Below are 13,433 nucleotides of genomic sequence, written 5' to 3' on the forward strand. Positions count from 1 at the left end.
TAGAAACCAGGTGCATTAACCATGAGGCTACCTGGCCCTCAGAGAATTCCATTACAATGGCACAACGACAAATACAAGATTATTTGTTTTATGGAAATCTAGTCCCTTCATCAGCAGAAGCCAACTTGTTCAAAATACCTGCACGTCCACTCTCTTGATAGTAGTTCTCCATGGATTTGCTCATTGAATGATGAATTACAAACCTCACATCTGGCTTATCAATTCCCATGCCAAATGCAACTGTTGCCACTACCACCTGAAACAAGAGTATAACAATTAAACACTCACAATATAGATCTACAGTTTATCTAAGTCAGATAAGTCTATAACAATAATTGTATCCCTCACCTGGATTTCATTGGCTGCCCATTCCTTGTGAACTTTGGTCTTATCTTTGGGATCCAGGTTTGCATGGTAAGCATCTGCCTTAATTCCCAGTTTCCGCAAACTAATGGCAACTTGCTCTGAGTCCTTCTGTGAAAAACAGTAAATAATTCCTGTACCAAAAAAAAAACAAAAAAAAAACAAAAAACTTTTTTTATGGCAATGAAACATTTAAAAAGAAATAAGTGAATTTCATGTTCACGTAAGGTGCAGGACTAATGGGCTTGAAGATAGGGGATGTTATCTGTCCAAAAGAACTGATAAAACATGGGGAGAGATAGCAGTGAGTCAGTGGTTGGGAAGTTTTGCACTATGCTTGGCTATGGAAGAGCTTCTCTTTAATGTGGAAAAAGCAATTCAGTCTCTGTACCAATTTCAATTTTGGACACTCTGCTTAGACAGCAATGGTATCTCCCTTAGGTACCATTTATATATTATGATGATAATAATACCACCACACCTACCTTTTATATAGCATTTCTCATGAGATCATCTCAAGGTGTTTTACAGACAAAGTCAATGCCATTAGTCCATTTTACAGATGGGGAAACTAAGGCACAGAGAGGGGTATCTGAGTTTCAGTGCTATAAGGAACACCTATCCCCTACAAAAATCAACTGAGAGCACAAATACCTGTATTTCTGTTACCTATCAAGCTGGGCTGAATCTGAGTTCAAGGATTCTATGAAAAAAACCATGACTTAAATCCTAGATATCCCACTCCAGAAGTACTGAAATATGACACAATGACAATTTATTTTACAAAGGGTGGCAGGTTTTGTTTTCTGGTTCATGGGTGGAAATGTCGGGACGAAACTCTTCACTGCTTACTAAATATATACATAACATGAATTTCCTGTAATTTGTTTTCATTTTCCAACATGCAGTTTTGTTGTAGTTATCTTAATCTACATTTATACTGATGGCAGCAAATTCGCTGCCGCCAGATCGATCTTTCTGGATCAATTAAGCGGTCAGTGAGACCCGCTCAATCAATCAGGAAGTCGACTGAGTAAGTCCACCTCCTCAAGTAGCGTAGCGCTGAGCCGACAGGAACAGCTCAGCGCAGTGTAAACAGCGCGCAGAAGCAGTCGACGTGAGATACGCAAACTACGCAGAGTAGTTTGCGTAACTCCCATCGACTGCCGCCGAATTTCCAGGTAAGTGTAAACCAGCCCTTAGTTATTGGACCAACTTCTGTTGGTGAGAGAGACATGATTTTGAGTTTACACAGAGATCTCTTCAGGTCTGGGAAAGGTATTAAGAGTGTCACAGCTAAATACAACTTCGAATAGATAGTTTAGTGTAAGTATTTAGCACATATTCTAAGGGACCATTCAAGGTAAAGTGGCACATTAACATCCCTGTAGTCACAGGACCAAGAGGGAGCAGGCCAGCGGGTTACAGATTGTTGTAAATAAGCCATAAATCCAGTGCCTATTAAAAATCATGCTCTTAGTATCTGGCAAAGTTATGAATTTAAGTTCCCAGGCTCATCTTTTGAAAGCGTTGTGCAGGTTTCCTTTGAGGATGAGGACTGATGGCCAGATGAAGAATGATCACTTTGTAAAAAGTATTCACCCATAGATGATAGGGTGTTTATATCTTATTTTCCTGTGTGAGTTCATTTGATAGCATAGTCATTGTCTGGTTTCACTCACAGAGTTACTGGGGCATTTAGTTCACTGAATGGGCCATAGCACTTGTTGTGATAGGCATGTGTAGGACCCAGGGATCTTAAAAAGTGTGTTGTGGGGAGTGTTGATCATTGTAGCAGTGGAGATATGTCTGCAGGTGTTCCATCTGTTGTTCTGGCAGGGTCTGCAGCCACTGAGATGGTGTGTTCTGGTCTGTGGACAGCTTGTTTCTGATGATGAACTTGGAGAGGTTGGTGGGTTGTATGAAGGCAAAGAGAGTTCAGGACCCCCATCCTGAAAGAAATCTTTCCTGAATCCCTCCTTTGGCCTTCATGCTCTTAATAAAGACAGTGGATTTATTATAAGCCCACTAACCCTCCCCCGCTTTTTGTCCTATGACTACAGGGGTGTTAATGTGTCACTTCACCTTGAATGGTCCCTTAGCTAAATGCTAAATTATCTGTTTGATCTTGTATTTAGCTGTGACATTCTTAAGTACCTTTCCCAGACCTGAAAAGGAGCTCAGTGTAGCTCGAAAGCTTGTCTCTCTCGCCAACAGAAGTTGATCCAATAAAAGATATTACCTCACCTACCTTGTCTCTCCATTTTCCAAAGCATTTTGCAGGGTATTTTGCAGCACCTCTAAAACTGCTTTTATAATACAGTTAAGCCTATTTTACAAGGGACTCACAAAATTTTCTTCTTATATGTATTGCAGTAGTGCCCAAAGACCCTAATCAGGATCAAGCCCCACCGTGTTAGGCACTGAACACATACAGGAAGGCACAGGCCCTATTCCAAAGAGATTACAATCTAAATAGACAAGACAAATAGTAAGGGATGATACAATGTTGGAAGTACATATCTTGTTACTTTTGTTTTGCTTTTAAATTGGCTGCTTAGTGGAAGGGGTCGTCTGATGAGTACTAAATAAATTTTGAGGATACTTTGGAGCAGTTCCATAACATAGGAGGTTGCCTAAAAAGAAGGTCTCTTGTACAGGTTTCACTAGACTGCATAGTAATTGTTGGGCTAAGAGAAATTTAGATCACCAAAAAACAGTCACCCATTCATCCAGAACATTTTAGCAGCTTTGGACAAATTTTCTAAATTCTTGTTCCTCTCTCTTTGCTATTTTAATTACTGATCAGGAATTCATCCCTAGGAAATACCAAAGTGATTATTAGTTGTGGGTAAGAGCTGAGATTACTCAATTCAGACAGCTGCTCCTGGGTCCTGATCTGAAATTATACTGAAAGGTCTGTAATAAATTAAATAATATATAGATCCCATATTTTCAATATTTACAAGTCAAACATTTTATTGTGAAATCTGGATACTAGGTGGCTCTATCTAGACCTTTAACACATTTGAGGAGTTGACCCAGGAACAAGCTCGAACAAAATGTTTAATTTCTAAAATATAAACACTTTTGGTTGAAAAAGAAGTTGATAAAAAAATATAATCAACAAAAAGATGGGAGAAGGCTTTGGACAAAGAAATTGATCTGGAGGAGTGGGTCTCTATATGGGAATGGGAATATACATCTTCAATTTTTATAAATTACTGTATAGATGGCATTTCACTCCAGTTAACATCCATCATATCTTTCTTACTAGGGAGCTCTGTTGGAGAGGTTGAAGGGAAAGCGGAACATACTTGCACACATGGTGGTTGTGTCCAGGAATTAGATGGTTTGGGCATAAATTACTAAAGAGAATCATCTTATGGCGAAATGCCAGCTTCCTAGAGATCCCAGCCTGCTTATTTAATGCTCCAGTAAAGAATCTACCTCTACAGAACAACAAATTAATTCATGTTTTACTGTTAGCAGCTAGACTCTGTATTGCATTTTATTGGAAATGTCTGAGCCCCCTCCTCCTATGGAATTGTGGCATAGTAAAATATGCCTTGTCCTTGTAATGGGAAAGTTTCTCACCAAATACGTACACAAGAGAAGCCCCAAGAAGGATAGGTATTTAGAAATCTGGTCACTATTTCTAGCATACTCGGAAGGGGAAGGCTCCCCAGCCAGCGAGGGGAGGTTTAGCCAGGTTCTTTGAATATTAACCTGATTCTGAACAAATAATGTATCATTTATTATGTTACCATTTTACTTGTAACATTGCCTTTAATAAAAAGCTAAAAAGCATTAGTTTTTGTATTATTTACCTGAGAGCCCTTTGTATCTTCCATTGATAATCTTAACAATATCCTCAATGAAGTCCTCACTGGTGGAAGGCTTTTGACGAACCTGAAAAACACAGGAGACATATAGGTAATATATACAAAGAACTTCCACATGGCTATTCAGCCAATTTGTTAAACTCCTCTTATTGTACCTTTCCTAATACAGTCAACTCATCTACTCTTCCCTTTGACTCATTTAAATTTGTTCTACAATTTAAAGATCCATTACAACTAAAGTTCATTCGCACACTTTCCGGCGAAGAATGTGAAAGAAACCACAGAAGTGCCCAACTTTTCCAGACAACTATACCAGTTTTCTAGACTAAATTACTGGGTGTAGCAGCCAGGGCTTGCCACCTTCCATTCAACTGTGAACATTCAAGTCCGCCAAGCCCCATTCTCACAACATATGGAGCAGCTCCAGTTCTACTGAAGGCTAGAGCGAACAAATTTTAACAAGAGGTCATGGTGGAGCACCAAGACCTAGCTCAGAAATTAGTTCATTAAAACAGAAAAGGATAGCCTCCAATATTACTGATCACAAAGACCTTGAGTTCAGTACCAGTACTGGTACACAACTTCTGGTTCCCCGGCTACCATTTAGAACCAAAAGTTGCCAAAAATTAGTTCTGAAGTGTAAAAAAAAAAAAAAAAAAAAAAAAAGGACGATGAAAGACATAAGCAAAACAGACCAAGAACACAAATACTAGGATGCTAGGAAAAAAAAAATCTAATTGTTTAAGATGATCTCTTAGTGTTCAGGGTTATTTGTGTCATACTCCTGAGTTCTCTCCTGTTTTGTTGGTTTTTTTCCTCCCCCAAACCTCCACTTTGCCTTTCATTTCTTTGTCATTTCCTCAGACAGAAATTCAGACTGAAAAATATTCAAGAGAAATGAATCTGCATGGGAATTAGCTTGGAAGAATCTTGTGGGAAATCAATATTTCCAAAAAACTAGTACACAGTTGCCATTATTTGTCCTCAAGATAAATTATTAGAACACTATCTTCCGGGGAATAAACCGCCACCAAAGGAAAAAGTGAATTAAACAGAATATTCTCAGAGGCACCCAGGGCAGTTAGGGGCCAGACTCTGAATGAAAGTCTTCACTGTTACTGGTGCCCTCATTCTGCCCTAGAACTATAGAATGAAATTCTGTCTTCCTGAAGGCATAAAATACTGATGGTTCTGTGTATGTACAGCACCTCACAAAATGGTATCATGGTCCATTACAGGGGCTCATAGGCACTACTCCAATACAAATAAATAAATACATACATACATACCTCATAGTAAAGATTGGGTCGGTTGAAAGATGCCGTAAAGGTAATGAATTTCTTAACACACAACATTTTCTGAGCATCCTTCAAAACATGACTTGTTGCAGTTGCAGTCAACCCAATCAATGGAGCATTGGGAAACTGTCGTTTTAAGATACCAAGTGCCTTGTAGTCTAAATAAGAACACAGGGGGGAAGTTTTGGTCTCTTATACCACAGTACCATATTAATCAGTGCCATATTATTACATCAAATCTGCAGCAAGTTAACAAATAGTGATGGAACTAATTTACAAATCCAAATGCAGTGATTAGCAGGCTATGTCATATTGACAGAGTGGAGTGACTAGCTTTTTAAACGGAGATTTATAAAAGAATCCTAAATTCAGAACGTACTGTTTATTAAAATATATCCTTGTTAAGAAAATTAGAACACAAAACTAACATTAAAAACCAAAAACATGCATAATTTATATTTTGATTTGGATCAATTCTAACAATTGCTGTCATTAGCAAAAACAGATAAAGCCCATTATGTGTATCTAAATATCGACAGTGTGTAATTTGTAAGCAATACCTTCTTTAGTAAGAAATTTAAAAGAAAAATTCCAAAACAAAAAAAATGTTTCATATATGATACTGTAGTCATCTTTATCCTGAATCACAAATTCTCTTTCATAGGCTAAAAACAAGCATCTAATAAATACTGGTTTTATACAGCTGACCAGACATGGGACCAAAATGGTGCACAATTTTTCTTCTTGTAAATCATGTTAGAGGGACTAAAGTGCATCCCATGAAATTCCTCAGCATAGCTAAGGTAATTACACCTCCAATAGAGAAGTATTAAGCACCATGAAGAGAGTTACAGAGACATATTTTCCATAGGCAGCAGACCATATTAGAGATGACAGCCGCAATCTGCTCAACTTTATGCAAGTAAGGTGCAACTCTCAGGCCCCTGGAAAACTGCCAATATAACCAATAGTTAGAAGTCCCTGACTTAAATGAAATTGGGCCTTTAGACGAGGCCACAAATTATTTGTGAATGATACCAAATGATACCAAATGAACAGGCATACCAGGCCTGAAGTCGTGTCCCCATTGACTACAACAATGAACCTCATCCACAGCAATACGAGTGAGTCTCCCTGCTTGATATGCTTTCTCCAGTTTTGACATAAACATTTTGCTTTTCGCAATCTTCTCTGGAGTGACGTAAATGAGTTTTAGCTGCGAATTCTTATCCAGTATTTCGGTGTGAACCCACTTTACATGTTCCTGTTAAAAAAACAAAAAAGAAAGCTAGAAACTGACGAACCAGAATATCATGCTCCCGTTGTTTAGTTCTAGAATCAACTGTAGTTCAATGCTATACCCAGGATAAGACTTTACAGGTGATCTGTCTACAACTGTGTGTGTGTGTTTGCAAAACAAATAAATATTAGAATTAAAGTAACAATTTAAAAAAGGGACACAAATATACTCTGAATATTCGTACTATATTATTTAGGGTCATTATTTTCTTCGTAAAGTATCAGGTTTCAATCACATCTTTGTTGCTGTGTTTCTGGGAAAAATTCCTTATGCAAAACAAATATCCCAGACTGTAATCTTTATTATTTTTTTAATTTGATAGACCACATCAAGCTATTAATCCATCAGGTCCAGTACCCTGCCGCTGAAAGTAGCCACTATCTGAGTGTAGTTTAACAAAAAACTACATGCATGGACACATCCCCAAAATGCAGTTGGCCAAATGGACAATGCCATACCATTGGGGGGAAAAAAAAAATCCTTTCTGCCCCCTGTGGCAGTCAGCTTATACTCTGAAATAAGAGACTTAATTCCATTTATATTAGCCTGCATCCCTAAACATCTTACTAAATGATATTGTAACATCTGCTCTTTTAAATCCAGAAACTCGAGAGGTCTGGTAAAAGAAAAATGACTTTAGCATCAAAAATGCATATCATCTGAAAAATATTTTCATCCCATTAATGCAGTCCCACAAAATTCTATTGACTTCACACTTTTGGCTTGTGTTTGAAACAGGATTGCAATATATTCCATTTTCATCATCAATATCATGGTAAGGTTTGTCAAGAAGATTTTGTCCCTTGGCTTCTAAATTTTCATGTCACTCATGCAAAGCTGAGCTAGTGAATAAGAATATCCATTGAATGCTCATAAATAATATGAATAAAGGTAAGATGCCAAGGTTTATTTTGAAAATATCACAAACTGACAGCAGAACTTGGCAGCGATCATGTTGTTTGGCAGTTAAACATACCTTACTGCTTGAAGCATTTAATAAAGTTGCAGAAATTCCCAGTTGCTCTAAAACCATTAGTTGATCTTCCATAAGTGAGATCAAGGGACAGATCACAAGTGTGAAACCTGAAACAAATAATCATCCATCTTACTTATCTGAAATTTTATTTCATACAATTTCCCACTGGGAACTGAATTGAAACAAAAAACTCAATTGCAGTAAATAAAGCATTACATCAGAACTAATATAGCTAACCTAAACAGATCAGGTATACAGTGGCCATGTAAAAGGCTAATTTACTATGGGCCTAAACAATGCTAAGCAACAAGTTGGCCCTTTTATAAAAGTTGGCTTTTATAAAATCTGAGGCCAATAAAAATGGTTTCACAATTAAAAATATAAATATATCCCAGGTGTTCTGAAAATATTCCCCTGAAGAATCTAAAATCAAATCACTGTAGCACTAAGAAAGTGAAACTGACTTAAAAAGATAAACTGGCTTAAATGATTTACATTGTACAAACAAATTCAAGAAGTAACAGAGCAGAATTAGTGAGAAAAATTTGGATTTTTAAAAAAATTTGTCACTTTGAATTAGCTAAGTTGTTGTTAGGAACCTAGACAAAGAAATGTGTTTGTTTAAAAAAACATGTATTTGCAAGATCAGTGCCTATATTTTTAAGCCGACAGTGTCCCTTTAAAGTGAAATACAGAAAATGAGCAGAAATATATTTCTAAGAGCAACAGTTTTGAGACAAAAATGTATCTATCTTCCTGTTATTGGGAGTTACATTCCTTATTCCAAATAATATTTATCATTAGACAATTTTATTTATAATAGCTTAATATAGCATTGCATATCTATAACTAACCATACAAAAAGAAAAACTGAAATCTATTTGCTTGTACATGACCTTTTTTCTCATATACCTTCAGAACATACTGCTGGTAACTGGTAGCACAGACTCTTTCCACCTCCAGTAGGCATGACAAGACATATATCCTTTCCTGACATTGTAGCATTTATTACTTCAAGCTGCAGAGCCCTAAACTTCTGGAGTTTAAAGCTATTATGAAGTGCAGCTTTGATCTTCTCACACCATGGAAAGTCTGTAAAAAGGAGCAAGTAGTAAACATACATTTCATAAGCTATGATATCTAAAACATAAAAAGGAAAGCCAATTAAAACATAGAAGCAATTTTTTACTGAAAGTTGTGTGATGTTACATCAGGCCAAATTTTCAAAAGGCTTGAAAAATGGCACCCATAAGTTTTGCACATATAAACTGAGGACTAGGGTGCATAGGTCTACGACTTGCATGAAAACATTTTGTAGGCCCTCTGAAAATAGAAACACGATGTCTTCAGGCTTAGGGCTTCACCCTGTAATGTTTATTAAAGCACAAAGAAAGCAGGCACACCACCAAGGACTTTAAAATGCTAATCCTTAATTCAGAAGATTAGTCCAATGAACGTAAATGGAAAAAAAGCACACGCCCGGTAGTCAATGTTTATACAATTAGGCCCTACAACAGTAGCTGATCCTTTAGTTATTTTTCAGGGTGCTCTTAGACCAGTGTTACTCAAAGTAGAAGGCAGAGAAATAAGCACTTCCAGGGAAAATATGAGGATTTTTTTTTTTACTTAATAGTTTTCATTTAGGGTCAAGCAGAGCCAGAGTCTATTTGCCTGACCAAAACTGCACCCATTATACCATACAACCTCAATGACTACATTTGATTATGTGGTAAAGCTGGGGATAGAATTTGTCCAGTATACTTAACAGATACTCCCATTCCACAAATTTTTTTTTTTAAACTTGAAGTTAATAACTAGAACTTAAAGTTCCCAAATTATGATTCCGTAACAAGCAAAGGAGAAAACTGATGCTTCCAATAACTGATTATCATCTGCCCAGCAAAGCCCACTTCAGTATTCAGGAATATCTGAGCCAGCAAATACAAGTTTTACTCTATTTAATTAAAATGCAAGGCAAACTGACCCACCAAAACTTCTTGCCAAAAGGAAATGGTACAACAATAGAAGTATCCATATGGAAATCAAAAAGTAACTCCTCCTGAAACATGAGCGTGCCAAAATCCTATATTCTAACTTTCATTATCTCATCAACATTGATAATTCTTGGTGAATTCTTCATGTTAAATGGCATTACTTTTAAGTCAGAGTAAGATGATATTAACAATAATTTGATTTTGTAAACCTTGTTTGTTCCATGCCTCAGCTGAGGTTTCAGTTTCTTCACTGTCCCCAGCCTCTGAATCTTCTGAAAATTGCTTTATTTTATTCTTTAACACTGTCTTCTTATGAATAAGCTCCTGTTGTCTTTCCAGAAGTTCCTGAATCTGGATCTCTACTGCCTGTAGCTCACTATCAGTGGAAACCAGCTCCTCCTTTAGCACTGAAGTGGGGGAAGGGGAAGAGAAATACAACATTGTAACATGCATATTTTTTCTAATTACAACATCAAATTACATTAGATATTTTGTACCCAGTGCTTAATAGCAATCCAAACTATGAACTACCAAGAGTGTCTAGAAAAATGAAGAGAGTACTCCTCTTACCTACCGGACAGGTCTGTTGCTGAGATTAAAATATTTAATGTTTGTAAGGCACTCTGAAAGTGCAAAATGCCATATAAATATATTAATAAACCACAACTGTACTTGTCTTTGCTGCAGCTTAGGAGAAGTCTGCCACACTGTCATGATGGATGCTTGCCTTGGTTGTTGTAGAAAAATGACATGTCACAGTTTAACTTCTGAAAGACAATATCCACCCTGACACAGGAATGGATTCTGACTCATCAATTCCAAAGCCAGAATATACCACTGTGATATAAGGTGGTCTTTCCCATCTTGTGATCCTACAGTCAAAACTAGCCTGGACCACTTTTAGTACACAGGGATACATGCTACTTTCAAATATGCTAGATGGCTCCAAATTGAGTGCACAAGCTCCATCCAGCTATTCAGTGAAAAGTATTCATGTTAGGAACATTAATTCCAACAGAGGAGGGTGGACTGAGGATGGAAGAAGGGGAAGGTAGGGGATGTGCTAAAAAATATAGACCACACCTCTAACTCTACCCTGTGTCTTGTTATGTCCCTCCTCAGGTCCAGAAGCAGAAGGCCTGCAGAGTATGAATTCTGTGTAGGTTTGCAAGCACAGTACTGATGTTCTAGCTTTTCAGGAGTACAGCCTAAGATATACATTTGGCTCTCTGTGTCTAAATACATTAGTGTGAATTGAAGTCACTATTTCAATATTTGGCTTCATGGCATTTGCCATTTAAAGGAGTAAATTAGCACATGCATTATTTAGTTGAATGCGCCAATGTTTCTGAGACTTTACAGATACCCCATCCCACAAAAAAAAATTTAACTGAAGTAAATAACTGGAACTTAAAGTTCAGATAAAACTATACCAACATATTTTTTCAAAAATGTTGTTTTGATCAAAACATAGCAAAAATGCTAGTTCTCATGCAGAGCAGCTAAAGTAAGTCTGTGCACCAAAAATCCTCATTGAAGATTTGCTGCAAACAAACAAAATATCGAAGTTTTCCTTCCACAATACCTGAAAAAACAAGTCCATGTAATAGACTAGTGGCCTGTGAAAAATGCCTTTTTACAAAAATCAAAACCATTTTGAAAATGTTAGAAACCAGGAAAGCTTTTACAAACCTACTTTGTGTGTATATCTATACAAATTAAAAAAGAATGTCCAAAATGAAATATGAAGGAAAACATGATTAAAAAATTATAACAATTAAAACCATTTTCAAATCTGAAGCAAATGCATTCAGTTGAATTAATAAGCAATGAAAATAGGATTTTCCAATAAATGTGAGGGTATCAGTTAAACTGTAGTGGAATGAATACTTACTATCCTAATTTTGGTTTACCTGAAATTGTTGTCGTCATCTTCAAAGTTGAAAGGACCTGTCCTTTATTAATAAATGTTGCTTAAGCAAACAATTCTCTCTCTAAAAAAAATAAAATAAAGCATTTTATTCAAAATATCTTTATAAATCTATTATAATGTAACAGAGAAATGGGGGAAATTCCAGCTGAGACATCTAAAGCTACACAGGCCAAAGCATTATAAAAATATATCATATAGAGCAATTCTTCTTTGGCAAGGAAACAACCAAGAGACCCTCCTGAATTCCTGTGGTATTATGAACGAAACTGCCAAACTTATTAACTAGCATATCATTTAGTAGTTTCTTGTAAGATTACACTGAATGTATCACATTAAATTATTTGCCTGTAATTCCACTCTGCTAAACAACCATCCAGTTTTGTATTAATTCCTTTGACCCTGTCAGTATTCACAATCCCCACTAGAGGGCATCACACATTTCCTCCAAAAAAAAACCCAAAACATACTGTTGTTAACACAAATAAATGAATTCACAGGGAGATGTCAATGACAGGATCCCTAGCAAGTTGCCAGACTTTCGAGGTAAATGTTCTGCCAGTTTGGGTCCTGAGTCAAGTTTCCCAGACATCAGGGGAAGTGTGTCATCCCCATTAATGGGAGTTGGAGCATGCTGTAAAGAAGTAGTCCACATACTTTAGCTCAACAAAATAGAGCTAGACTTTTCACAAATATGACTATCAGAATTAACGACATTATGACCTGCTAAAAAAAAAGCAGTGAACCACAATGAGGGGCCTTACAGGATTTTGTTTTTTTATTCTATAAGAGTTAGAACAGCATCAAAAAGCTCTTCAGTATATTAAGCTAATAAAAAATTTTGAATAATTTTCCTTGTATTATAGTATGATCTTTGCTGTATTACAGTAAGAAAGCAAAACAAAATTAAACAAAACATAAAAATAAGACATCCTCCCTAACCTCGGCAGGAATACTGATTTGGGGAAGGGAAAAGGAAAAATTCCCCAGCAGATTTCTATTGTTTCTTCCTAAAAACTGATAATGAGATAATAACAGGACCTGTGTATGGAACAAACAATAGATCGAGCTAAAATTATTTGTCAGAAGATGAAGTCAGAAAAACTGACAAGAGCTCTGCTTTAGAGAGAACCTGTTTATTGCATAGACTATTCATTCCAGAAATATTAATCTTGTCAAATACTATCTACAGCAGAACCTCAGAGTTAGGAACTGACTGGTCAACCACACACCTCATTTGGAACCGGAAGTATGCAGTCAGGCAACAGCACAGACAAAAAAGGAAATTAACAGTACTGGGTTAAATATAAACTACTACAAAAATAAAGGGAAAGCAGCCTTTTTGTTCTGCGTAGCGAAGTTTCAAAGCTGAATTTAAGTCAATGTTCAGTTGTAAACTTTTGAAAGAACCATAACGTTTTGTTCAGAGATACGAATATTTCAAAGTTACCAGCAACCTCCATTCCCCAGGTGTTTGTAACTCTGAGGTTCTACTCTACTACATAGGATAGGTGGCACTGTTCAGAATCCACTATAGCTGATCAGAAGTTTGTAAATCTGAAATTGACATAATCAATGAAATAACATCCCTTAATTTATGCAAGTATCCTAAAGTTGCCAGGCTGGCAGCTCTGTAGACTGAAATCCCCCCATTTATCCAAAGAACAGGAACAGAATGAGCAGTGGCAATGCAGGCTTCTCTGCAACTGCCCAGACGTTATTCCACC

General features: G+C 36.7%; 1 protein-coding gene across 3 annotated transcripts in view; it reads right to left on the bottom strand.

Moving 5' to 3' along the window:
* Window positions 1-13,433, bottom strand: part of RECQL (RecQ like helicase) — a 28,351-nt gene that overhangs the window by 13,222 nt on the left and 1,696 nt on the right. For all 3 annotated transcript variants that reach the window (XM_067559190.1, XM_067559189.1, XM_067559188.1), the window contains exons 3-11: window positions 11,690-11,770; window positions 9,986-10,183; window positions 8,695-8,874; window positions 7,783-7,889; window positions 6,572-6,770; window positions 5,498-5,664; window positions 4,194-4,275; window positions 349-497; window positions 139-256 (exon numbers count right to left, since the gene is read on the bottom strand). In XM_067559190.1, coding sequence (XP_067415291.1) covers window positions 139-256; window positions 349-497; window positions 4,194-4,275; window positions 5,498-5,664; window positions 6,572-6,770; window positions 7,783-7,889; window positions 8,695-8,874; window positions 9,986-10,183; window positions 11,690-11,708 — 1,219 coding nt within the window. In that variant the 5' untranslated portion in view covers window positions 11,709-11,770. The remainder of the gene's footprint in view (window positions 1-138; window positions 257-348; window positions 498-4,193; window positions 4,276-5,497; window positions 5,665-6,571; window positions 6,771-7,782; window positions 7,890-8,694; window positions 8,875-9,985; window positions 10,184-11,689; window positions 11,771-13,433) is intronic.

This window comes from Emydura macquarii, unplaced genomic scaffold (assembly GCF_026122565.2).
Source record: "Emydura macquarii macquarii isolate MOO-44397 ecotype Brisbane River unplaced genomic scaffold, CSIRO-AGI_Emac_v2 contig_2205, whole genome shotgun sequence".
Classification (NCBI taxonomy): domain Eukaryota; kingdom Metazoa; phylum Chordata; order Testudines; family Chelidae; genus Emydura; species Emydura macquarii.